General features: G+C 37.9%; 1 protein-coding gene across 2 annotated transcripts in view; it reads left to right on the top strand.

Moving 5' to 3' along the window:
• Positions 1-26,002, top strand: part of MYOF (myoferlin) — a 105,758-nt gene that overhangs the window by 38,069 nt on the left and 41,687 nt on the right. Inside the window, exons 8-24 of one of the 2 annotated variants that reach the window (XM_008163270.4) lie at positions 663-725; positions 836-886; positions 2,911-2,941; positions 3,479-3,594; positions 4,617-4,743; positions 5,814-5,917; positions 7,158-7,226; positions 7,351-7,394; positions 8,354-8,436; positions 10,818-10,856; positions 16,120-16,244; positions 18,639-18,755; positions 19,195-19,372; positions 20,259-20,383; positions 20,916-21,022; positions 23,924-24,116; positions 25,329-25,484. In XM_008163270.4, coding sequence (XP_008161492.2) covers positions 663-725; positions 836-886; positions 2,911-2,941; positions 3,479-3,594; positions 4,617-4,743; positions 5,814-5,917; positions 7,158-7,226; positions 7,351-7,394; positions 8,354-8,436; positions 10,818-10,856; positions 16,120-16,244; positions 18,639-18,755; positions 19,195-19,372; positions 20,259-20,383; positions 20,916-21,022; positions 23,924-24,116; positions 25,329-25,484 — 1,728 coding nt within the window. The remainder of the gene's footprint in view (positions 1-662; positions 726-835; positions 887-2,910; positions 2,942-3,478; positions 3,595-4,616; positions 4,744-5,813; positions 5,918-7,157; positions 7,227-7,350; positions 7,395-8,353; positions 8,437-10,817; positions 10,857-16,119; positions 16,245-18,638; positions 18,756-19,194; positions 19,373-20,258; positions 20,384-20,915; positions 21,023-23,923; positions 24,117-25,328; positions 25,485-26,002) is intronic. The other variant, XM_042856811.2, reaches the window with a different exon arrangement.

Below are 26,002 nucleotides of genomic sequence, written 5' to 3' on the forward strand. Positions count from 1 at the left end.
CCATCCCTGCCTGATCTATTGGCCACTTGTGAGCCATTACCAGGCAGTGCAAATGGCACTGGAGTCTGAACCAACCCATGGACAGCCTCAGCATCAATAAGCAGGCTACAGGTGGAGTACAGTCACTGCTTTGCATCCTCCCCTGCCACTTGGGTAATATGCTGAGCAGAGCCTGGTTGTGCCTGCAGGTCAAGCCTGTTGCTTTTCGCTTAAGCATATTTTATAAATAAATAAATACAAATACTTCACAAAATCTGGGCTACCAAAATCAGTTTTATTTCCGTGCAAATAACCATGAAATTCTTAGTGCATGAATCATCCTATTTGGCACTAACTGGCATCCTTGTTGATAATTGCAGCAGAGAGGCTAAAGATTGATTGAACATGCAGACTGAACCACTCCATCAGCTCTAAAAGAGGTTCCTCCAGGGCAAGGTTAAGGCAAGGCAATGCTGGGGAAACTTGCAATGCAACTGCCCGTGCTACCCCTATTCTGTGGATTCCACTTTTCAGGGCAGTGCTAAATTCACATGCAGAACATCCAAACAGGAAGCAGACTAAATATATATCAACAGATATATGCCTGGCAAGCTACTTAAATACTGTATGTAGCTGCAAATCATGATGTTTATGTTCTAAATCAGTTTGTTTCATCTTAACAGATATTCTTCTACAATGTCCACATGACCCCTTTAGAGCTGCTTGATGAAACAATAAGCATTCGGGTAAGGAAAAAAGGCGTACATTAGAAAAACTCACTGGATGTACATGACACTGTCCAACCGGTGCTGTATAAAGATTGGAAAGGGTTTCATTCCTTTTTTCTCCCTTTTAGGTGTATGATTCTTATTCTTTACGAGCAGACTCTCTGATGGGAGAATTTAAGGTGCGTATAAGCAGACTTCCACATTCTGCCTATGTAACCCACACACCTGGGTGTGGTGTTCTGTCCCATCTTATGGCACCGAGACCACTTAGAGAGAGTGAATGAGTCTGCTCTACAGCCTTAAGTAAAAGGCAGTGACTTTTAGCGCATGCGGTAGAGGCTCATATGCACTAAGCTCCAGAAGTCCCTGGTTTGATCCTGCCCGCCGACGACTGGTGTCTGTTGGCCTTACAAGTGGGGGCTTGCCCAAGATTTCAACTGGGAAATCTCTGAAGCTCAGAACACACTTCCTCAGCTAGGGGAAGTATGTAACCCACACACCTCCTGGGTATAGTGGTCTGTCCCTTCTAGTGGTACCAAGACCACTTAGAGAGAGAGAATGAGTCTGCTCTACAGTCTTAGCTAACAGCGAGTTGGCTTTTAGCTCATGAGATAGAGGCTCATGCACTGAGGTCCCCAGTTCGATCCCGCCTGCCAACGACCGGGGGTCTGTCGGCATTACACCTACACTTAGGGGCTCAAAGGAAGATTAGAGGAATATTTAAAGCATCGGTTTTAAATGTATTACTAGTTACTGTGTTTAAAAGGGACAAAAACTTACCCTTATAATGTTTTGCTTTTAATGCTAGCAAGCATTTACTCTTACCAGTAGCGTTGGGACAGTCAGTCCCATCGTTTTGTTTGTTGACCATTGTCTGTGCCTGCTAGCACTGCAGAGCCAGCACAGTTAAGAGAACTAACTCAATAAGGTCAAGGGAGTTACTCCATATTGACACTGGTGTAACTAAATGCAAAATGCAAGTTAAGTTACCTGGTCTGTATAATAGATGTACCTTTCATGAACAACTAATATTTATAAAATTGTTTTCTACCTAAAGCAATAGGACTATCTTTCCCAAAGCTACTGGTAAGAATCTGTATAGTCCAAGAAAAGAAAAATGAATTTCAGTCTCCAAAGGGTATAACAACTGCTGTGGAAGGTCACTGTCAGTTGTACTGTATCACCTGGGTCTTGAAGGAGGAATTAAAAAAAACCCTGCCATTGGTTCAGAACATTGCATCATGAGATACAGAATCTCAAAATTACAGAGAAAGGTGTCCCTTTGTTTAAATATGCTTGTGTAGTAACAGAGAGGGAGGAGGAATCTCCTCAGTGAGTGTAAATTGTCTTCGCTCTCTTGAAATCAATGAAGCTATGACAATTTACACTTGCTGAGGATCTGCCCCAGGAAGTGGAGATGCATACCACAGGTGTTTGTACCCAAAACAATGTAGAAAAAATGTCAGTTGTAATTCCTGTTGGTGAAAATCCACTCCTATAACTTCCACAAGGTCAATATTGGTAAGTATTTCACCCTTGCCAGTTGCATGCAGTAAATGCTAGTGGGGTAAATTAAATCAGCCTGCAGAACAGTTTAATTTGTATATCTATGTGTATCCAGGTAGGTAACTTCTTGGAATATTTTATTTAGGTAGAAAGGAATGCTTTTCTAAATGAATGAATGTCTCCATCTAGTCCTGCTGAGGTTGCATTCCCTTCCCCCCACACAGCAGCACATTCTCCACCACCTTTCCAGAGCATCACTTAGCAGCATACTGTACATATCAATCCCCTTCTCTTCCCTCTGTTCCCTTTCTAGCCCTCACAGGGGCATGCCACACAAGGCTTTTATTTTTCATAACAGAGAAACAATGTAATAACAGTATGAAAAACTGAAGGCAATTGGGGCTTAACCCCTTACATAATTTCTTCATAATAAGGGTAGGTAAGCACTGGAATAGGTTACTAAGGAAGGTTGCGGAATCCCCTTCATTGGAGGTTTTAAAGAACAGGTTTGACAAAAAACACCAGTCGGGGATGGTCTAGGTACACTTGGTCCTGCTTCAGCGGGGATGAACTAGATGGCCTCTTGAAGTCTCTTCCAGCCCTGCATTTCTAAGATTCTATGATTAAAGCCAAACACACATATTTGTGACTGTATTCTGCTACTTCTTAGGATACAATATTTTAATCTTTATTTCAGATTGACATTGGCTTTGTTTATGATGAACCTGGTAAGTAACAATCTCCTCAAAGCCTGAGTTTCTTCTGCTTTTCCTTTGACTTGAGATGCCCAATTAAAATGGCTGTGACTTTCAGCTGTGTTTCTGAAGTAGAAAAACATGCCTAAACACACCTGGACGCAAAGTTAGTTGAGAGAGATGCTTCAGCCCTGCAGCATCTTTATCAAAAAAAGGCCACATGCATTTAGCTCTTCAGTGGTTCCCAAATGCAATATAAGTAGCTTACATTTTTTTCACCCAGAGGATTTTAATTTTGGTATCATTAACTAAAAAACAAGAATTAAGTATGAAAAGTCATGCAAAAACATGATGAGAGAATGGTGTCCCTGAGTTAGTATACCACTCAACATTTTAACATTGTTGCACAGCTTGTTGGGGGCTGGGCTCTTTAAGATCAGAGGAATTTTTTTTTAATAATTATGTTTAGGGTAGATTCTACTTTGGGACAATTGGCCTTGATTGTACGGCTTACACTTCTACTTCTTGGGTAAGGGAGAAGGCTGATTTATTTATTTTGCTTTATTTCAGGCCATGCAGTCATGAGAAAATGGCTTCTTTTGAGTGACCCTGAAGACACAAATTCAGGAGCTAAAGGCTATCTGAAAGTCAGCATGTTTGTCCTGGGGGCAGGAGATGAGCCACCAGTAGGTTTAATTTGCAAATGTGTTTGTCTTCTAGTCATGTACCCAGAACCCTCTTTCTTATGCACTACTTGCTTTGAATTGGTTAATTCACTTTGTGAGCATCACCAGGAACTAAGGCCAAGATTTTCAAAATAACTAGTGATTCTTGAGTGCATAACTCAAGGCACCTTAAAGGAGCCTGATGGCCTGAAAATCAGGCCCCTTTGAGGTGTCTCAGGTTCAGCACACAACATATTAGTTACTTTTTTAAAATCTTGACCTTAACTACATGGTACTAGCCAGAAAGAGCTAAAAATATAGAACCTCCTTACAATATGTTTCTTTGCCTAACTACCTCTCACGCCACTACTCCCTTCAGTCCGAATACTGCCATACCAGCTTTCACAGTCCCGTTAAAGTCTCTCCCTGGTGCTTCCTTGCTCCCATTGCTGCCTTCCCTCCCAGTATCCTGGTGTATCTCCAGTAGTGGCTCCCACTACTACCTTCTCCTTCTCTGTCCTGGTGATTCTTGCAATCACAAGGATAATTGTGAGAATTTGACAGTTTCCTTTTTGTTTTCAAAGGGGAAGTTGTAAATTCTCCCAAATTACTTCAGAGTTGTACATAGTTTCCAGCCGCAGTAACATGCTTTGTCAGGAGACCTTGTGATGGGTGTGAAAATTCCATACAGTCACCACTGCACATGAGTGCAAAAAAGCACCGGAAACCTATAAATATCACATCTTCATGGTTTATGCTTATTATTTTAAAAATAGCCATATGGACTGCTTAGGAAAAAAAGATAGCGGTTGCTCCAATTTAATACTGATGAGGTTGAAACTGAAAATAACATATTTTAAGCAGAACAAATTTTTATGGTTTTATAATTTTATAAACCCTAGTTTGTAATGCAAGATTTTAACTTGTGGAGGGACTAAAGGATGCTGCTATGACCAATTACCATATTATTATACATGACTGTCTAGCATATGATGCCTTTCTTATATATAGCTTGGTAATATATACCAATATATCTCCAACAGATGGAAAAAAGAGAGCGGGATAATGAAAATGATGATGTGGAGAGTAATCTTTTACTGCCGGCTGGAATTGCACTTCGATGGGTCACTTTCCTTCTTAAAATCTACAGAGCCGAGGATATTCCCCAGAGTATATAGCTTCTTATTACTGGATTGTACAATACTGCAATCGATAACCTGTAGAAATATCTGTTAACTGATTTAAAAAAAAAACCTTCCCAGACGTAAAACAAAATCAATGTAGATTACCACATAGTTTGAGCCCATAATTCTGTGATGGTTTAAGCAGCCCATTCCTTTTTTGAATACTCAATCAAATCTATATAACTTTCGTAATGGATAATGCAATGTTATCATCTCAGATTATCTGAAATTTTATTATAAATGGTGGTGATGGTGTGTTGTTTGATCTACTAGTGTCCCTTTGTCCCTTAAACAGAGATTCAAGATGATGATTCAACTGAGTAGGAAGTCTGTATTTGAAATCCATCCTTTTATTCTATCTCTGTTGTTGTGTCTCTGTTTAATTGCTCTACACTTTCTCCAAACCACAAGTCAAAGCTTGTTGAGAAGAGTTCAAAACTCAACAGGTTAAACAAATTGTTCCTAAACAAAGTTATTAAAGGCCATCATTTTTTTCCAACTTATTCTAAATGCAAATGACACAAAATGAATACTATTAATAGATACTGGCTTCATCATCCAGAGAAGGGAAGCAGTATCTATGTGCAATACACGAAGTATTGTGTGTCCCTAGAAATTCATTAAACCTTAGACATTTTTGGTAACAGAACATGGCTTTTATATTCAATTCTTTCTCCTTCACTGCACCCTTTTTATGTCTGGGATGACAAAGCAGGCCACCTTCAAGATCGCTGATCTACTGCTACTTGCTGGAGGTTTATGAAAGGATTGCATAAACTCCTGTTTCCCCAGCTCTAGGCTATCATCAAAATTCACTGTGATCTTCTCAGGGCCAAAATTTTAGAAGTTGCGTCTAAATCTCAATTATTTTTTCATTTCTAGCAGCAAATATTTATTTTTGAAAACTGAATACATAGAGCAAGATTCTGACCTTAATTATGTCTATGCAACTGCATTGACTTAAGTAAGATTGCTAAGAAGTTACTGAGACCGAAATAGGCCCATAATCTTCAAGAAAAGGATTAAAGTTAATTTTTGCTTATAATTTCTCCTCAGTGGATGATGCTTTTGCGCAGACTGTTAAGGAAATATTTGGAGGTGATGGAGACAAGAAAAACCTAGTAGATCCATTTGTGGAAGTTTGTTTTGCTGGGAAAAAGGTATTTGTCTGAGCTAATATTTAAAATCTTGCATACTAGTCATATGCTTGAAAACTGTATTCACATGTCTAAATGTATCTTAAGATGATTGAACTTTAGGTCCACAGTGCATTGTCACCAAGAGAAAATGACTTTCAGCATATCTAGTTCGACACTTTGCAAAAACGGAAAGGAATAGGTGGAGCTAAAAATCTAGGAGCACACATGGAATATTAAAAATAAAGTTATGGGGAACTTCAGTTGATAGAAACTAAAGTTACTCATCTGCATAAGGGTTTACAGTACTGGGTCATAAAGCATATTCAATAGACTGAGGACATACCATAACATACCATAGAAAGGGTTTTTAAAGGTGTGCTAATGACTCTAATTAAAAGAATGTATGACTAAGATGTAGGGGCTTGACCACTTCAGATTACCTGTTTATCGGGTTTTCCTGGTTGCTTTATATAACTGATTACACAGTAAATCTAAGGGCATAGTTGTACGTCCCATGTACACTAGTTTGTTATAATGACTTGCTTTCATTACAAAAACAAACACCCACCCAAACATCAATTCCATGTTATTGTTAGCAGTCAGATCACTGTTGGTTTTAGGCACAGGTAGTATAGACAGTTGCATACAATGCCACAGCAATGGGGCCTCTAATAGGCATCAACAACAATGGGAATCTGGTTGCCAATACAACATGTAGACAAACCAAGCATGAATTCACCAGGACTGATCATCCCTTTTTGTTGATTTTCCTGCTGTCATTCAGTTATATCCAGGTGCCACTGTGGTAGCACCTTTGAGGAGTTGATGGGCTGTTTTTTCTGTAAATTAGAAGCCCCTAAGAACCATGGTTCAGACAACGGTGGAATAGTTTTGTCTCTTGCATTTAGGTTGCATAAGTAGATCAGATCAGCACAGGGTGACCAGATGTTCCGATTTCGGGGGCTTTTTCTTATATAGGCACCTATTACCCCCGTCCCGATTTTTTACACTTGCTATCTGGTCACCCTACATCAGCAATAATTACAAACCTGAGGCTAATGCCTCAATAAAGCATGGAAAACTGAATATTCACTATTAGCCACGTAGGAGCCTGTGATGGAATACCATTTGACCAGCCTGAATACAATTTATCCTAAATTGTGTCTGGTTCCATGCTTTTTTGTCTGCTTTTTGAGCTTGAGCTACTATAAAATCTGTTTCATTTGGGGTGTTTTTTGTTTTGTTTTGTTTTTTTTTGTAGGTTTGCACAAATATAATTGAGAAAAATGCTAATCCAGAATGGAATCAAGTTGTTAATCTTCAAATCAAGGTATGGTTTCCTCTTGCTTCTCTAAATATCCACAATCCATTATTTATTATTTTATTCAGAACATTATTTTTTTAAATGTGAAAGATAAATAATGAATCATTTTATTTTCTCTACTTTTTTCTAGTTTCCCTCAATGTGTGAAAAAATAAGATTAACAGTTTTTGACTGGTGAGTTTTGACTCTTTTGTATAAAGTATTAAACAAAATAAAATTGTGTTGTGTGGAAAAAATCCTGTTTTTGTATAATTCACAGGGTTTTGGAACCATAAGCCCTGATTCTGTAAAGCACTTAAGCAAATGCTTAATTACCCTTCCTGAATAGTGATGCTTTCCTGCATTGGGGCCATAAATAGTATGGCATTGGCACACCATTGATTTCTGTGCATTGTACAATCAACATGCGAGTGGGTTAAATAATACTTATAGAATAACTTTCTAATAAATTATTTTACTATTCTTCCCCATTATTTGCCCAACTTGTAGAGGTAGGCAAATAATTCACCAATATTTGCAAACATACATTAATTCCATAATATGTTTATTTCCAAAATTTAAATGACTATTTTTGTAATTATTTGCTTAACTCTAGTCAGCAATGTATATTATATTGATTAACATGACATTGGCTGATATTGAGTATATCAAGCCTGTGTACAATTTTTGGACAAGTGGGCCAAATATTAATATGCTCAAGTTACAAGTTTTATTATTCTTATTGTGGGCCTGATTGTGCCTGTTAGGCATAGTTCTAGGCTAGGGATGGAGCCACCCAACCCCCAGGGAGCAGAGCAGAATATCTCTTGGAGTTCCCAAGTTTACAGAGATTGCACATCTCTGGTTACTACACACCTTTATGGGTTGCAACTTACTTCCTCTAGTTGAACTGCCAGTTCTGAGACTGAAATTCTGCCTGACCCTTAAACTCTGCAATGCTGGGAGCAGCTTCTTATTCTCTCTCCTCCTACTACGCAGCTATGTAAGAGCCAGACGTGATCTGGTGTTTTGTTAATAAAACATGCCAGGTGGTGTCAACAGATATACCCTGTAAATACATTTAGCCATTTGTAACTTGCCTCTGTTTAGGATGACTGGTGTTGCATTTAATTACAATCTTACATTTTATATAGGGATCGTCTTACAAAAAATGATGTAGTAGGAACAACGTATTTAAGTCTCTCCAAAATTGCTTCTTCTGGTGGAGAAGTAGAAGGTGAGTTATTCAGCTTATACAATTCAGCAAGTATTTTCTGTGTATTTAAGAGAAATGGTGGGACAGCGTAGGGAAGTTTGCTTTGCTGGAGTTCCCTGTGTTATACCAGTTCTGTGGCTTAAAGATCTTGTTTTCAGTGCTTTCAAATTGGCCACTTTCCAGAACAGTAACTTTACTTTTTGAAAAATCTTATGGTACTGAAGTATTAATAATTCACAAAATTTAAGACAGTATTCTGAATATACTAGATAATTCAAAACTCAGTTTTCTGGTACATATAGAAAACTTTATTGAATATTTCAAACTCCATATAACTGTTAATACTTCTGTTGATCTAGTGTTGATCTATGTATATAATCCAGAGTGCTATAGGATATTTTTAGTGAATTCAGCATTTATGAAAAGGGTCAATTTGAAGTTCACTATTTCAGAACCAGTATAGAATGGGTAGCCATAGCAAATGTGACCTTGCCCGCCACTTCTTTGCCACCATGCCCAAACCTTGGTTTTGGAGAAACAGCCTGAAGTAAAGGGAGGATTAGCCAGTCTTCCTGATGAGACTGCCTATAAGAGGCCAATAGTGATTTGAACACCAGTCTGGTAAGAACTGGTCCAAGACCACCTCTCATTTCCCATATGCCACTAAACAGTGGTCAAATGGCAATGACTCTTGGTTACTACTCAGACCAGTGAGCTAGAAGAGAGGGGTTCTATAGCTCATTGCCTGAGCCCACCTAAACCGCAAATCACTGGATTAATTAAATAGTTTTCAATTAAATTATTTGTTTAAGTAGATACAAGCATATGTCAAAGTTTTTCAGTCAGTTCAGTCAATTGCTTCTGCTACTTATTGAGAAAACTAAAAAGCCGAACTGATGATGACTGTAAGAAAACTCATCTAGGTTGGCAAAGTTTCCATCCTCCTGAGATTATTTTTTCTATTAGAGCTTGTGTGATCTGTGAACTTATTGAAATATTGCAAGAAAAAATATACTCCAAAAACATTTTTCTTCCTATAGATGGTTAAGGAAAGACAAAATTGAGATTTCCTTCCTGTTTCGGTTATGCTATGTTTATAACTATTTCAGGGTAGTTTGTTTATTCCCATTAGTTACAATTATGTTGTAATTTATTTTATTAATAATTTCTTTATGTACACATAGCATGTTTCTAACCTAATGACTTGTCTGTGTGTGTCTCTCTGTGTGTGTGTGTATATACACACACACACACACACACACACACACACACAATTTCGTCTTCTTATAGTAGGATCCCATTTATAGGTGGGCCAACTCCTTGCCAAGCATTGTGTTGCTTTGCCAGAAATACAGGCTTAATCTTTGTCATAAAAGTTTTACAGCATATTAACTGTCCCCATAGAAGAGTTCACAGTAAATCATGCTTGATATTTATAGAGCTGCCTAATATAACAAGTAAGGTGAGTTAGCCTGAAGGAAGCTGGCCCCAAATAATTTCCATCATTTGAATTCTGAATTAGTATTTTTCTCTGATAAATATAATGAAACATCCTTATAGTTGTCTAAGAACAGCCCTGCTTGTCCATGAGTAAGCTACCAGGTAAGTAATTTAAAAAACAAAACGACATTGGCCTCAATCCTGTAAAGACTTGAGCATGTATTTAACTTTATATATGTAAGTACACTGGTTTGAGAACTATTCATGTGCCTAAAGTTAAATGTGTGCCAATCTTTGCAGGATCAGGGCCTATGAAGATTGTTCAGCCTTTTCCTCTGTGACAAAGTTACTTAATTTCTTCTGTGTTTCTGATTTGAAATCTGAGTGCGTAGTTACTCAACATCTCTTCTGAAAATTGCTATTCCAGTGTCAGATCTTCAATATAAGATCCCAACTCTCCTCCCCTGGAAGTCAATGGCAACACTCCCACTGATTTCAAGGTGTGCAGAATTGGGTTCCAAGAGATCAACTGATTAGAACTACCGTAGTCTAATCATTCCAATAAATGAAAGTATCCTAACATGTTTTAATCTGTAGCATGATTGTTTCCTTAAGTGAAAAGCTTTACACAAAAAAATCAGTTTGTATGATTTTAGTTTTCAAGATAGTAATTAAAAGTATTTAAATAAAAAATCTTATATGTGGCGCTCAGACAGAGGTGCTGGAACTCACAGACACCAAAACTGTATTTTGATGATAGCCCTAGGCATGTCTTTCTCTGTTTAGAATTTATAAAACTAGGGAAACACCACACCACATTTTATTCAAGCAGCAAAACCCCAGGCCACTCCAGAGTCACTTCAGCTTTGATTTAGATTTTAAAGCAGATTGCACTTTGATATGTTTAATTTTTAAGCTCTATAATTTCTTGTCATGTAACCTGTTGTCTTTTCATAATATAGAATTTTCATCTTCGGGAACTGGGTCTTCATCATATGAAGGTTTATATCTTGGTCTTTAATTTGATTTTGCTGTCCAGTGCCCAATCTGAGCAATATTGTCTCAAAACAAAACCAAGCTATTTTATAAACATTTAAAAAAAATTAAACAATATGTAAAGGATACAATGCTACATTTGGAGACTATTAAATATGACTTACTGTTTAAATCAGTTTTGGCACTGGAATTGGTTTGAAAATATTTCTATTTGGCTGATGTGTGGCGCTGCATTTCAGAGCTGAGCCTGTAGTTGTTTCAGTTATTATGCACTCTGACAAATGGCTTGCAGTTTTTCAGTTAGTAATGAAAAGCTCAACTGTGTATGCTGCTGTAGAGCTCCCTGTACATAATGAACTGCCTAAAAGATTTCACAGTTCTTTTGCTTATGCTTAACTGGGTGGATAAATAGATCTGAAAAATGAAACCTGACTTACTCTAACTATGAACAAATTGGTCTTTGCATTATAACCTGGAGTTGTTTTTGGAAATCATTAAGTTAAAAATTGCATTTATTTAATAGAAATAAATGCAGATTAAGTTTAAATGCAGTTGAAATGTCACTGAATGTTATTAAGTTTATCCACCCAAATGCTTTGTTTTCTTATCTCAGATCCAAAAGTGCAGCATAGCTCACCAAGCATGGCTTACTGAAAAATAGAATAATAGTGAATAAAAGCTGAAATCATTTTTATGAAGCATTTTCAAGCCTTTCTGATAATCAGCTCTTTAAACATACCATCTTTAAGTGAAACAACATTGATTTCTTTAGAAACGCGCTTCTGTTTGAATTTACCAGCAACAGCATACAGATTAATTCAACATAGAAATCTATTTTTAGAAAGAAGGGTTTTTAGTATTATCCCTATGTTTGTTTCTAATATCAGAGGCAAGTGTTTCTGGATCATTTAGCAGTGGAAGACGACTTCAGTGGTATTAAGATGTAAGGCAGAAGAAACAGAGGAAAATTAAAACATTTAGGGTTGAAAGAAAAGTTTCTACTCCAGTTAAAATTGCTCACCAAAAGTCTGGACAATTCTTAGCCCTTGGCACAGAGCTGAATTTTACTTACACTAAAGTTTTATGGTCTTTACATTCAATTCTAAAATATCCCGCATCCCCAATTTTAACCAAAATTATAGTTGTAGAGTCATTCACTTTAGGAAACCAGGTCGCTTTGTTTCCCCAAATCTAGATGATTAGTTTGTTGAAGCAAACTCATTTTAGCATGATATAGAATATATATAACTAAGGCCCTACTTGAATTGCAGGATGATTGTCAAAAAATTGCAGCTGAGTTGCAGGCAAGCCATGGAAAATTGCAGAAAAGTAATAATGGACCTTATTATTTCCGGTAATAAAGTCCATTATTACTTTTCCGTGATTTTCCGCTGTCAGGGTCCTGGGGCTGAGAGCAGAGGCTCCCGCTGTTGGCCTCCTGAGGCTGAGAGCTAGGGCTCCCACTGTCAGGGGCCCGGGGCAGAGAGCAGGGGCTCGGGGCTCCCGCTGTCAAAATTGTGGTGAAAACCTAATATTGCAGAATCTGCAATTTCCACAATATTGCAAGATAAGTAGGGCCTTATATATAAGCAATACACAAATCTCTATAGGACCCTGCATTTATAGTAGTATTCCATCTTCAGGAAAGATGTAAATATGGGCCAAATTCTGTCTTCCGATATACCTGTGCAACCTCAATGAACTCTGAGGACTTTATATGTAAGAAGAGCTGGGGCACTTAATAATTACCTACAATAAAAGGTCATCAGGCCAGTTCCAGATGTTTTTTCCAATAGTAAAGTCATTTCATTTCATACAAAGACCTATGACTGAATCTCTCTGTGGTCCAAACCCAACTAAGAAAAAAAAACAGCTATATAATCTAAATGTAACATGAGCTGTCCAGATGAATATTAAAATGAAAAAGTATTTAGGAGTCCTGTGGCCCCATCTACTCTGTGTAGTTTAGACATGAAAGAATGTGAACCACTCAAAACTTTGACAAAATGGACAAAGTTTACTATCCTGGAAGCAGACAAAGCACAAGGCACAGAACCATTTTACATTCTGCAAAGTTGACACAACTGCATTTGTTTTGCCAGTAAGAAACATCGGGACATTCATATTCCCTTTTACTATCCAGCTAGCTTTACATATTGCTCAGTTGTCAGCGAGGGTCAGTGAAAGACTTGTAGGATTTAGCCCTTTATCTTCACATTCTTCTGTCTTTATCCTAATGGTAAAGCCATCATTTTGTGCTTCAGATTGCCCAAAGTAGTTTCTGAAAAAACTGATAGGTGTTGATGAAAGACCTGGAGCCTAACTCTGATCTCATTTACTGCAATATAGATGAGAAATACCTCCATTAAAAACAATGGAGATACACCAGGGAAAAGCTGAAGAGAGCTCAGAATCATGCCCCTGATCTCAAGCACCTTTCCAAATGTAGAGTATTTCTCTGCATGTATGGCTGACTTATTTCTAATTTTTTGTGTTATTTATATGTTCACCTACCAATAACCTTAAGAGCCCTTTTAGGGGATATATTCAAATGTTGCATAAAGGCACAATTAACTCCCTTAAATCCAGAGCTAGAGAACAAAAGCCTGCTTCCCCTTACAACAGGGGTGGGCAAACTTTTTGGCCCGAGGGCCACATCTGGGTATGGAAATTGTATGGTGGGCCATGACTGCTCATGAAATTGGGAGTTGGGGTGGGGGGAGGGTCCAGCTGGGGGTGTGGGCTCTGGGGTGGGGCCAGAAATGAGGAGTTCAGGGTGTGGGAGGGGGCTCCAGGCTGGGGCAGGGGTGTGGGGAGGGGGGTGAGGGTTCTGGCTGGGGGTGTGGGCTCTAGGGTGAAGGAGGGTGGGACCGAGGGGTTTGGAGGGGGGAGTGGGATCAGGACTGGGGCAAGGGGTTGGGGCATGGGAGGGCGTGAGGGGTGCAGGCTCTGGGCGGCGCTTACCTCAAGCAGCTTCCAGAAGCAGCAGTAGCATGTCCCTCCTCTGGCTCCTACGCGGAGGCACGGACAGGCGGCTCTGCGCACTGCCCCATCCGCAGGTGCCGCCCCTGCAGCTCCCGTTGGCCCCGTTTGCTGGCCAATGGGAGCTGTGGGGGCGGCGCTTGGGCGGGGGCAGCGTGCAGAGCCCCATGGCTGCCCGTACTCATAGGAGCTGGAGCGGGGACATGCCGCTGCTTCTGGGAGCTGCACAGAGCGGGGCAAGACCCCAGCCCTGCACCCCGGCAGGAGCTCAAGTGCCGGATTAAAACGTCTGAAGGGCCGGATGCAGCCCCAGGGTCGTAGTTTGCCCATCCCTGCCATACAACCATTTCAGTTCGTCAGTATCCTGTTCAGTTTAATAAACTCAAGCCTTACTATAATACATGCTGCAGTACATATGTACAAAACCAAATGGCAATAGCAATAATATGAGTAATGCTTCTATCTACAAATTATTTTTATACCAAACATAAAATTACAAAAATTAGAGCAGAGCAGTACTCAAATTACAGCTGTAGTATTGATATAGGTAAGGGACTATAAGCATTAAATTAGAAACACCTTGTCTTGTCTTTGTAGTGTGATGATTTGAAATAGCGCTGGTTTTAGCACACAAATTCTAAACCCAGACATTTTAAAAAAGGATTTAAATTATTTTGGCCATTTTAATTAAGAAAATGACAAATAAATGCTTATGGATTCATTTTTGCTTTTAGCTCTAGAGTATATTTGGTATGTAAATTCTATTAAACTGTATTCAGAATTATCAAAAATAATCATAGTAAACAAATATTCATCTATGAAAAATAAGTGAATGTGTGGACTTTCACTCTTGAATGAAATTTTAGGCCACTCAAAAAGAAGTTTGTAATACACAAGCTGACAATCACTTCACTAAAGAGGCAGTAATGGGAGCGACTATACATCTAATTTTGAGTCTTATCCTGCATTCCTTTCTCAGGCAAAATTATTGAAATTAAGGCTCTCTGTTATGCTTAGGTATGGCAGAATTCAACTTTTTATTTTTATAATTTTGATGGATAAAATTGATTATTTTAAGCATTTTTTTCTATTTTCATCCATTTAAATTTTCACGGTCATAAGAAATTATGTGGAGGGGATCAGATATTTATTTAATGACACATGTTCAAACAATTAAAGCTGTAGAAACAGTTAAAACACAAATTGCCAACATCACATGTCAAAATATACAAAGTAAATATCCTTAAGTCAACAGATCATACCTATTTTTACTGTTCATGTACTAGTCCATTTGTAACAAGCTTAATTCAAAAGTCTAAATCCTTGGATTTTGACTACTGAGTTCTCAAGCAACTGTTTTCTGACTTTGCCTATCTGTACCTTTTTATTATACATGGAAATACATTTTCATTGGTTTGTATATGTAGGTGAAATCAACATTATTGACATTTACTAATACAAATCTAATACTTCCCAAGCCTAGTTATGCTCCAATTTCAGTCAATGGGAGTTTCGTCATTGACTTCATTGGGAACAGGATTGAGACCTAAGACTACAGCAGTTCTTTTAATTATTTTGGCATAATGGAAAATCTTTTTTAGATTAGTGCCTCCAAATCTCATTTTTTCCCTATTTTGCACAAAAAATACATACTACTCTACCTCCAGGAATGGTGAATAGGCTACTTAATAGTGTTATATACTGTGGTATACTTTAATAATTTTCATTCTACTAGTCCTTCTACTAACAGACTTGAGTCACTTCAGTAGCACACTAAAAACAGTAGGATTAACTAGGCATATTTTGTGATGCTGAACACTAACCTTCCAGCTACTGTGTACATCTTTATTGTTAGCTAGAACATAATCCTTGGTACATTTAAGTGAAAGCCAATGGTATCGGGTATTCAGTTTAATCTATTTGTGAAAATATTTTTTACATTAAAATTTGTACATTGTTTTAAAATTGTATTGGTCTTTCACATAAATGAAATTTTGATGGTGGGAATGTAGCATAAGGTCAATTTATTCTGTGGGTTTTTTATTGCATAAAGTATTATCTAATTTAAAAATCTTACAGCCATGTAAACAACTAGGGACAGATATAGCTATGCAAATAGATACATTAAATTCATATTACTGGGATACACCCATGGAATAAAGTGTTCTTACTTTACTAACAACTAATATCTAACATTTATTTTACTGTATCTGAATTTAAAGTTCAATATCCTTGTGGTTCTAAAAGATGGTTAGTTAATTTCTAATGATGATGTTTGCCTATTAGTAAACACAGGGGAAACAGAGGTGGGCTTTTTACCAACATTTGGGCCCTGTTACCTAAACCTTTATGGAAGCCCAAGAGAATACACTGGATTCCCAGACCCCTATGATGAACTAAACTCTGGAAAGGTTAGTTTCTCTTTTATAATACAAACAGATCAAAACAACTGTTATTATCAATAATGTAAACAGAATTGGTTTTAATTATTAAGTTTAAGACAAATGTAAAGAAAGAACTTTTTATTTTTGTTTTTGCAAAACAACATACACTTAGCATGATGTCATTATTTAATAAATGGAACAGGAATATTTTTCTATTTGTGGAAGTTTCAATTGTATACACACTTTTGAATGAGCATTTGGGATCATATAGATTGAGGTCACTGGATTCCCACTCTAGTCCCATTGGCACAGGGGAATGAAATGGGACAGATCTCAGATGAGGGATTTTAAGGGGAGAGCAGCAATTTCATTATATATTGAACCTCTTCTCCCAGTCCAACAGAAGCCCCTCGTCCATAGGTATTTTGATATGGCTGTTCTCCATGGCAGTGTCCCATCCAATCCCACAGGGATGTTATAGCAATAAGAGAAGGTTGAACCTACCAACGTCATTTTGAACTATGTCCCCTTCTGCATATTTGAACACTCACACAAATGGGAGTGGAGCACTGGTTAAAGAGCATGAGTGAGACCTGCTGATTAGCCATACTGCCATGAGGAAAACATGCTGTCATGGGAAAGCGAGATGGGGATCAGATGGGGGGGAGGACACTGAGCCCCCATGAAAATGTCCCCAGATGCCCCAAGATCAATGAAAAAGAACAGGAGTACTTGTGGCACCTTAGAGATTAATAAATTTGTTAGTCTCTAAGGTACCACAAGTACTCCTGTTCTTTTTGCAGATACAGACTAACACGGCTGCTATTCTGAAACAAGATCAATGAGATTTTCCTATAGATCTTGATACATCTGCTCACTCCCAAGAAAGAATTTTCCAAGTGCCATATATCATCCACTAGATTTTCCCCACAGATGGGATGAAAGAAACAGAAAATATCTCCAAAATCTGCCACAGATAGGTTTGAGCCAACATGGTTTCATCTTCCCACCCTGCCTCCTATCCGCAGAGCCTGTACACACAAGCTATGCACATTTGGACATCTGGGATCTGGAAAGGGGTTTATGACTAGGCATGGCTAGGGATAGCCTCACTGTGTGGCATTATCCCTTGGAAAACCAACAAGGTTTTCTCATATAAGTAAAAAATACTGACACTACAGCCCATCATCAGACACTGTCAAGAATGATTTGGGGTCAGGTCAAATGGGAGGCCCTGGTAGGATAGTATCAGAGGGGTAGCCATGTTAGTCTGGATCTGTAAAAAGCAACAGAGAGTCCTGTGGCACCTTTAAGACTAATAGATGTATTGGAGCATAAGCTTTTGTGGGTGAATGCACATGCATCCGACGAAGTGGGCATTCACCCACGAAAGCTTATGCTCCAATACATCTGTTAGTCTTAAAGGTGCCATAGGACTCTCTGTTCCCTGGTAGGATAGTTTCTCAGGGAGCAGTGCTGGAATAGAGGTCCTGCCAAGGGCATGGGGTCCCTTGCAGATTCTCCAGACATCTTTTATGCTCCAAGAGCTATGGGATTTCCTTATGGATCTCAAAATATCTGCAAGTGGGGAGGACCATGGCCATTTCTTGCTCTGCACAGCAGCCCATATTACTGCTGAAGCTCTGTAGTTGTCTAAAACAGAGGGACACATTATCCTAAGAGCTAATATAGAAAAGCTTCAACAGAAAGCAGCTGATTCTGCAGGTCATTTAAGATTAAAATGCAGCTTCAGAAGGATTAATGATTGTATGGAGGCTGAAGGATATAATTTATAAGAAAACCTATCTACTTTGGGCTACAATCTCCAGGGGGCAGTAATTACCCATTTGATGCTTGTAGCATATATGTCCCATTGTAGCCACTTCTTCAACCTAAGGGGCAGTAGTTTTCAATTACTCTACAAATCCAGTCTATATATTACACCTCTACCCCGATATAATGCTGTCCTCGGGAGCCAAAAAATCTTATCGCGTTATAGGTGAAACTGTGTTATATTGAACTTGCTTTGATCCACTGGACTGCGCACCCCCCCCCCCCCCGGAGCGCTGCTTTACCCCGTTATATCCGAATTCTTGTTATCTCAGGTCGCGTTCTATCGGGGTAAAGGTGTATATATTTGCTTAATACCAATGGTTTTGGTGCTGTCCAGAATAAACCATACAAAAACATTGCATCTGTAATTTACTGTTTCTTATTTCTTAAATATGTATGCTCTTCATTTATAATAGAAATTAAAGTCCATGATTATTTTACATTTGTTCAATTATGTAAGTTTGTGTGAAATCCTGACCTCATTAAAGTCAATAGCAGTACTGCCATTAACTTCAAGGGAGCCAGGCTTTCAACTCCAATTTTGCTGGCCAGCAGTTAGATATAGAATTTTGTGTGATTGTCTTACAGGAGGAAGGAGTTGCTTACAGAGGCAGAGTCCTAGTTGAACTATCTACAATACTTGACAGTAAATCTGTGAATAAAAAGATAGAGGCGATCTCCAGTGATGACGTACTGGTTGTTGAGGTAATTCCTGGTGCACTTGTCAATATGTATGGATGCGAAACGCTTGGTTTTTCTCTTTTTGGAGAATTACATGACCTACTAAAATTGTAATAATGAAATCCTTTATTTATTCGGGTCATTAATAATACAATCAGAAAACCTCCCCACAAAAATTACTGATCATATGGCTGCAAAAATTACTTTCACTTCCTCCCAGCATAGAAATTGTGATTTAAGAAATCTTTACTATTTCAAATGTATTATTTTATTACACATTTCTATTTTTACCTCTGCTTATTTGGAGTGTGTGTGAGTGTGTGTACATATGTGCGTTTCACAGAAATGTGTAAAAGTATGAAGATAGATGTTGTTTCCATGTAGATACTGCTACTTTTCTCTAATCCTCTACCATTACATACAGTTAATTAATTAAAACAAAAACTCTTGTAATACTGTACAGAAATATCAGCGCAGACGAAAGTTCAGCCTGTCTGCTGTGTTTCATTCTGCTACCATGCTGCAAGATATTGGTGAGGCTGTCCAGTTTGAGGTTAGCATTGGTAATTATGGGAACAAGTTTGACACCACCTGTAAGCCTTTGGCATCAACAACTCAATACAGCCGTGTTGTATTTGATGGTAAGTATGCTACAGAAGTATGACTATAAAGATACAGAATTCTCTTTTGGAAAACAAATCTGTTTATTGATCAAATTTTAGGATCACAACAACCTTTATTTGTTGAAAGACTATTGAAGATATGACTGAAAGTAATATGTAAATTTGTATTTGCTCTTGATATCTTCTGATATATTGTAATTAGTTACACATGAAACCTGTCCAATATGGGGTTGATACATCCCATTGAAGTCAATAGGCCCTGGGCACCAATAAAAAAATTATAAACACAAGCACAAAAAAACTAGGGATATGAAAGAGGAAAATACTGTTTTGAACTTTCTGTGCTTTCTTCACAACTCTTGTTCAGTGCTTAGACAAGTGATTGGCATCTTAAAAGCAGATAGACTAGATTGATTAGTAACATATAAAATACTTTTAATTTTTACTTTAGTAAAACGAAGTTGTTTTCATTTTTTTTATTTACTAGACAAAGCAAAGAATTTTGCTCTCATAAAATTATTTTAAAACATTTTTATTCTAAAGAAAAAAATATATAAAGCTGCTTTCACAAGTGAATTTCTGGAGAGAATATTGTAAAAATGTTATCAGATGATTTAAAAAAACACCTTATTGGCTTTCTAAATTATTCCAAGTCAAATGCTTATTCTCCAGGAGACACTACTTTACCTGAAAAATATAAATCCATTAGATAAATGAGGGCAAGATTCTGCCACCTTCTCACTGAATAATACCTGCCTGTCTGAATAGGTCAACTGAAATCAATGGAACTAATCACAGAATAAGATACTACTCAACATAACTAAGGTTGACAGTTTCAAGTCCTTAGGAAGTATGTATTCATTCTCTCAAAAACAACTCTTAACACATTAATGTTTCACATCAGGTAACTACTATTATTACCTGCCATGGGTGAACAGAAAGCCAGTAGTGACAATAACTTCCTTTTGGGAGGACATAAGTCATAGACTAGACCCGGTGAACCTAATCCTAACCATGGCTGAAAGACTGGTAAGTGATTCAGGACTTTATTTTATTCTCATGCTTTACATCTAAATTATTTGTTTGAATTTAAGATTTAGGGATGGGATGGAAGAACAAATTCTGGAACCAAATCTGGCACACATTTTGCTCTCCTGAACAGACATGCATTAATGCTGCAAAAGCAGAGTTAATTGTAAGTCTGTATTCTGGGAAGTGACAACCATCCCCCCTGCAGTGTATTCCTGCCAGAAGAAGGAGTAAACTATACAGGAGGGGATGTATAGGGCCATAGGAGGCATTTTAATTGGTACGTAGGTGCAATATTATATACTGTTAAGCATATTGGGCCTAACCCTGCACTCCTTTCTCAGCAGTTTTGCAAGGAATGCAGGATCAGGGCTATTAAATATGAATTATGTCTGAACATCTTTCTTTGTGGTCTTTGGGTTTTTCTAGCAAAACAAATGTTGTTTTGTTGAATGTAGGACTGTAACTCACATTAAAACTAATAACAGAATGTAAGTTTATATGTTCTGCGCCTTTTCTTTAAACACTCCAGGAATCCAACATAACTGCCCTAAAGTCAGGAATACAGGCTAAAGTTTCTGAAAACCAGTTGGCAGAGATATGGCTGAAGCTGATCGATGAAGTTATAGAAGATACAAGGTAAAAGTTATTGTAAAACTCATCATTCAAAGCCCATGAAGATAAGAAGACAATGTGAAAATCACCTTAGAACCCATTTCTTTTGCCCTATTGTTCCATTTTATATTAATAAATCGACAATAATGAAACAGCACTTTAAAAAAAAAATCTGTTGAGCAGGGTCATTCTTGAAATTGTGGATCTGTAGTGTCCTTTGTCCCCTCCACACATTCACACACACTCAATCTCACACTCTGAAAGTGTAATTTGGCTTCTGTGGTGTTATACATTCAGCTGTTGTCGGTCTACTGGGGATGTTTTGTTGATATGGAATATCAACATCTCCTTTATGGGCTCAGACAGTTTGTAAAAATGTAGTTGAAGGATTTTTAAAATATTTTTTGGTACATGTTATTAGGACAAAGTGCAAATCTCAGAGTAATACTGTCTAGTACCTGGTTGCTGGAACTCATCAGTTAGCTGTGTGGCTACCCATGTTTTGACATAACTTCAGAGACTGAGATTTTCAGAAGTGCCAGAAGTGTTTAAATCCCATTGAAAGATGATGGGATTTGGGGCCTAACTCGGTTAAATTCCTTTGAAAATTCTAGCCTGGTCTTCTCTCCAAAGGGCTGAGTTTTAGGGGTGACATTACAGCAAAACAGTGTTTACTGTGAAGCGGCCCAGCAGAGCTGATGCTGAACAGATGGTTGGAACTCAGTTCAACCTGGTCAGACGCTACGCCAGGCAGAGCCACCTGAGCCCTGATCAATGCACTCAGTCCAGAGGCCCAGCTGTTCAAGGCACCTATGCTTCCCACCATGAGAAGGAAGAAAGGTCTTCCACAGAGGCTCTTTTTCTTGGGCAGGAGGGAAAAGAATCTTCTCTAGCAGCCCCACTCATAGGGAGGGGGGAGAGGAGAACTCCCAGTTTCTCCTTGCAGGCCAGGGCACAAAAAAATCTGTTCAAAAGTTTCTGTGATGGGATGACTTTCCCGGGAGGGAATGAAAGTGAGTCAATATGTTGTGTGTGTTTAGACAGAGCAATAAGTGTCCGAGCTGGGTTGTTTGGAGGAGAATAATTTCTAAACTTGGGAGAAGGGATTGGAGAAGAAATGAGAGAGATATTAATGGGCAGTATGAGAGAGAAGAGAGTGAAAAATCATGGGTAAAGTTGATGAGAAAAAACACAAAAAACACGAAAAAGAAAAAAGTGGAAAAGAGGGAAGAATTTTACACAAGAAAAATTGGAGAGAAAACATAAAAAGAGGGAGGAAGAGATTCACCAAGATATACAGGAAGTGGAGTGAAAAAAAAATAAGGAAGGGAAGGGAAAGAGAAGAACCAACACAATGGAGTTATAGTACATTTTAGTAAGAAATCACTAATAGGAATTTTAATTCCTAAATAAAATTTAAATGACCTAGTAAAATGTTTAATAAGGGGCAGGACAGAATGGATGGCAGAAAGGGATTGGCATATTGAAATTCATTTAGGACAGCACTCTGTCTAGGACCAACCCTAGTCTCATGTCATTACAACCACATGAAAAGTGTGGGTACACCCGCTTTATATATATTAAAAAAAATCTCTCTCTCTCACTTGTGCACACACACATTCTCATTCAAACAATTCCCATGGCTTTATTAAACATATTATTAAACAATTTTATTGTGGTAACACCTGGGGGCGTCAAATAAGTTAGTGCCCCATTGTGCTAGGCGCTGTACAAACATCTAGTAAGTGACAGTCACTAAAGAATTTACAATAAACTTACGAATTGCATTAAGAAACATAATTCCATATATTGTATTTGTAAAAGAAGTTTCCTTGTCACATTATATTTTAAGTGACTAGAAATCTGCCACAAGCTTTAAGGCTCTTTATAAATCTGAAATCTGCAGCAGCTTTCAGGAGGTAGCTGGTGTAGCCTGAGTTCTATTATATTTAGGCCCAATCCCACAAACACCTATTACCAAGTATAGTACTTATATTCAAGGTAATGGGACTACTTATGATAATATGCAATACAGCCAGCATTAAGGCTTTGCAGGGTTGGAGCTTTTGTGCCCCTGGTTTCTGATTACATGGTTCGGACTCAGAGAGTAGTAAGTCTTTTCAATCTCACTAACAGCTCAGGAAAATGCTATGAAAAAGAGCTTCTTCTAATGCCATATTAAATGCACCTTAATGAACTGAGTAGCAAGGAGCTCCTGTAAAAGGAATACATTTGAAGACCTCAGAAAAGCTATCTATTGCTTTAACAAATCAGTGCAATCACTTTCTCCCCTGGGGTATGCTGCTATACTATGGAATTTCCCAGTTATGTTCATTGCAACTGTGCACCCTGATGTCTCACCAATTTCTATGTAGTGGACTTTGGTACAAATTTTCAAACTTGAGTGCCTGAAAGTTCGATAACTTCATAGTTAAATACTTAAATAAGTGGGTTACTTGTCAGAACTACCGAGCACTCACAGCTTTCAGTCAATGAAAAGAGTTAAACTTTAGTCTGAAAATGTTGATTTCACCTTTGAAATCCATTTCTAGACATGAATCTTCTACGTTAATTTGATATGTAAAAAATTTGAAAAGTGTAGCAAAAGAAATTACATCTATCTAAGGCTGTTTTATGGTAGAGCTTATTATAAGCCTAAGCCTGCACTCAGTGGTCTTAAACGCTGTAGGAAGCACTAGATCCAATAGGAGTGTCTGCAGGACTGGACTCTCTAACGTTATTCTGATGGATTTCTGTTATTTTTGTTGCCATGGGGAAATACTAGTGATGATACATAATATTATAAGGCTTAGTTAAATTTTTTCTTTAAGTATGAACACCTATGCTTCTTAAACATTTGTTTAATGAAATTAGATGCTAAGAGGGAAGATTTATATTATTAAAAGTTTTTGTTTCTCTTTTCAGTAAGCCATTTCCCGTCTTAGAAGCCAAATCCAATGTCACAGTCCTTGACACACAGATACAAAAACTACGCCTCAAGTCTCTCAAACACATTCTAGACGCAGCAACAAGGATGAGAACTGACGCTACCGATGTGAAGGTCACTTTGGCAGAAATTGAAGACTGGTTGGATAAATTAATGCAATTGACCGAAGAGGTCAGTACTTCAAAATATATATGATTCAGTTGGTTTAAAAAGACACAGTTTCTGCAAAATAACTACAATGCCTGCATATACACCAGATTCAAGCTTAAAAGAAACCTTCATCCATTCTTCTCCACCCAGTAATTTTAAAATTCAGAAGGTGAAAAATACTTCTTTCCAGGAATATGTTTAACATGTATTTTAATGTAAAATTTTTAATTGCAGTTGACTTCACTGAGAATTTTTCTTGGGTTAGGGTAGCAGGATAAGACCCAGAGACTTGGTTCTAATCTAGATAAAGGGGCAGCACTGTCTGCCTAATGAGCCTGTCTGGAGCTTTCTTAAAGGAGGAGAATATTTTACTTTCATCCCAGAATTGCAAATTTCCTTAGGGTTTGTGCATCCAGAATTTCTGTGGGCCAGCAGCTATGGAAGCCTATTTAAATTGGGCTTAGACCAGTTATTCTAATTTGTTTTAATCCCTTGAGTAATTTTAGACCATAATAAATGCCTGTTTTCGCATGAGCTAGTCTGTTACTTCGTTTTCATATCATCTATAGCGATATTCATCTTCTCTTTGCCACTGCTAATTTTAAAAATCACTGGTAAAAAACCATGATAACCAGTTTGAGACTCACAATTAGCACACAGCCAACAGAAGTGTATAAGGGGCAGCACAGAGCTGGCAGGGTGTTTACTTAGATTCTGCTAAAGTTCTTGTTACAATGATTTCATCTTTCAGGCCCTGATTTAGGAAAGCACCTAAGCACGTGCGTAAGTCCATCCTTATTCAGGAAAGCCTTTAAATGTGTACTTAAGTCCCATTGACTTTAGGCTCCATGCAGGCCAAGAATTCCTTAATATTGGAGCAGCACAAAAGGGACATAATGGGCCAAAGGATCTAACCTAGAATATTCATTATCAACCATTTGTGACTGAATATGTTCATAGAATACCTCCAGCTTCTTTATTAAATCTTTTTATAAGACTTATTTGTTTTTTTTTCTAATTATCATCTCAGAACAGTATGACATTTAATTATTTGCAAAAGAAAATTTCCTCCCATATATTAGTATCATGAATCTGTATTTCTGTTTTGTCTTAATTAAATCCCTGAAAATTACCTGAGTTCTGTTTTTACTCTCCAAACACTGGTTTAATTTGAAATTCTGCTAATTGCAGAATATAGTTTTGATTCTTTTTTCTCTTTAAAAAAAAAACCAGCCACAAAACAGTATACCCGATGTGATCATCTGGATGATCCGGGGAGAGCAGAGACTAGCTTATGCCCGCATTCCCGCACACCAGGTTTTGTATTCTACGACAAGTAGTGAAGCATCTGGTAAATACTGTGGAAAGACCCAGACCATCTTTCTAAAGGTACTGTGATAATTTCATTACGCCACTTTAAACACTACAGCTTGAATTTAAAAACGTGCTATTTTGTTAACATCAGATGTTTTCCCTTAGCTAATTTTATGAAAAGTTAAATCCATGAAAGGCATGTGTACATCCATTAAGATGCATAGGGCCATATTGTATCCTCTGATCCGTAGCATAAGGGAAAGACATTTCTAGTGCAACTTGCTACAAAACGAGGCAGAAAATCTTGTGAGTGGGTGACAGCAGTCTAAGTAGCTAGCTGCTGGCAGGATATACAGTATGGCGCAGTATGACAGTGGCACAGGAGAGGTGTAAGAATTCTGAAGTGGTGGAGTGATAAGACTCAAGGTGCGAGGTGTCAGCCACAAAGAGCCAAATTGCAGATGCTTTTCTCAAAACAGCACACAGAGTATGATGAGAAAGCCCATTGTAACAGAGAATCAGAATCAACTTCTGGTCCATGGCTCACAACCTCACTCAAAAGCTCGGAAGTGTGATCCGGTTATTCAGCCAAT

The sequence above is a fragment of the Chrysemys picta genome, chromosome 7 (genome assembly GCF_011386835.1).
Source record: "Chrysemys picta bellii isolate R12L10 chromosome 7, ASM1138683v2, whole genome shotgun sequence".
Classification (NCBI taxonomy): domain Eukaryota; kingdom Metazoa; phylum Chordata; order Testudines; family Emydidae; genus Chrysemys; species Chrysemys picta.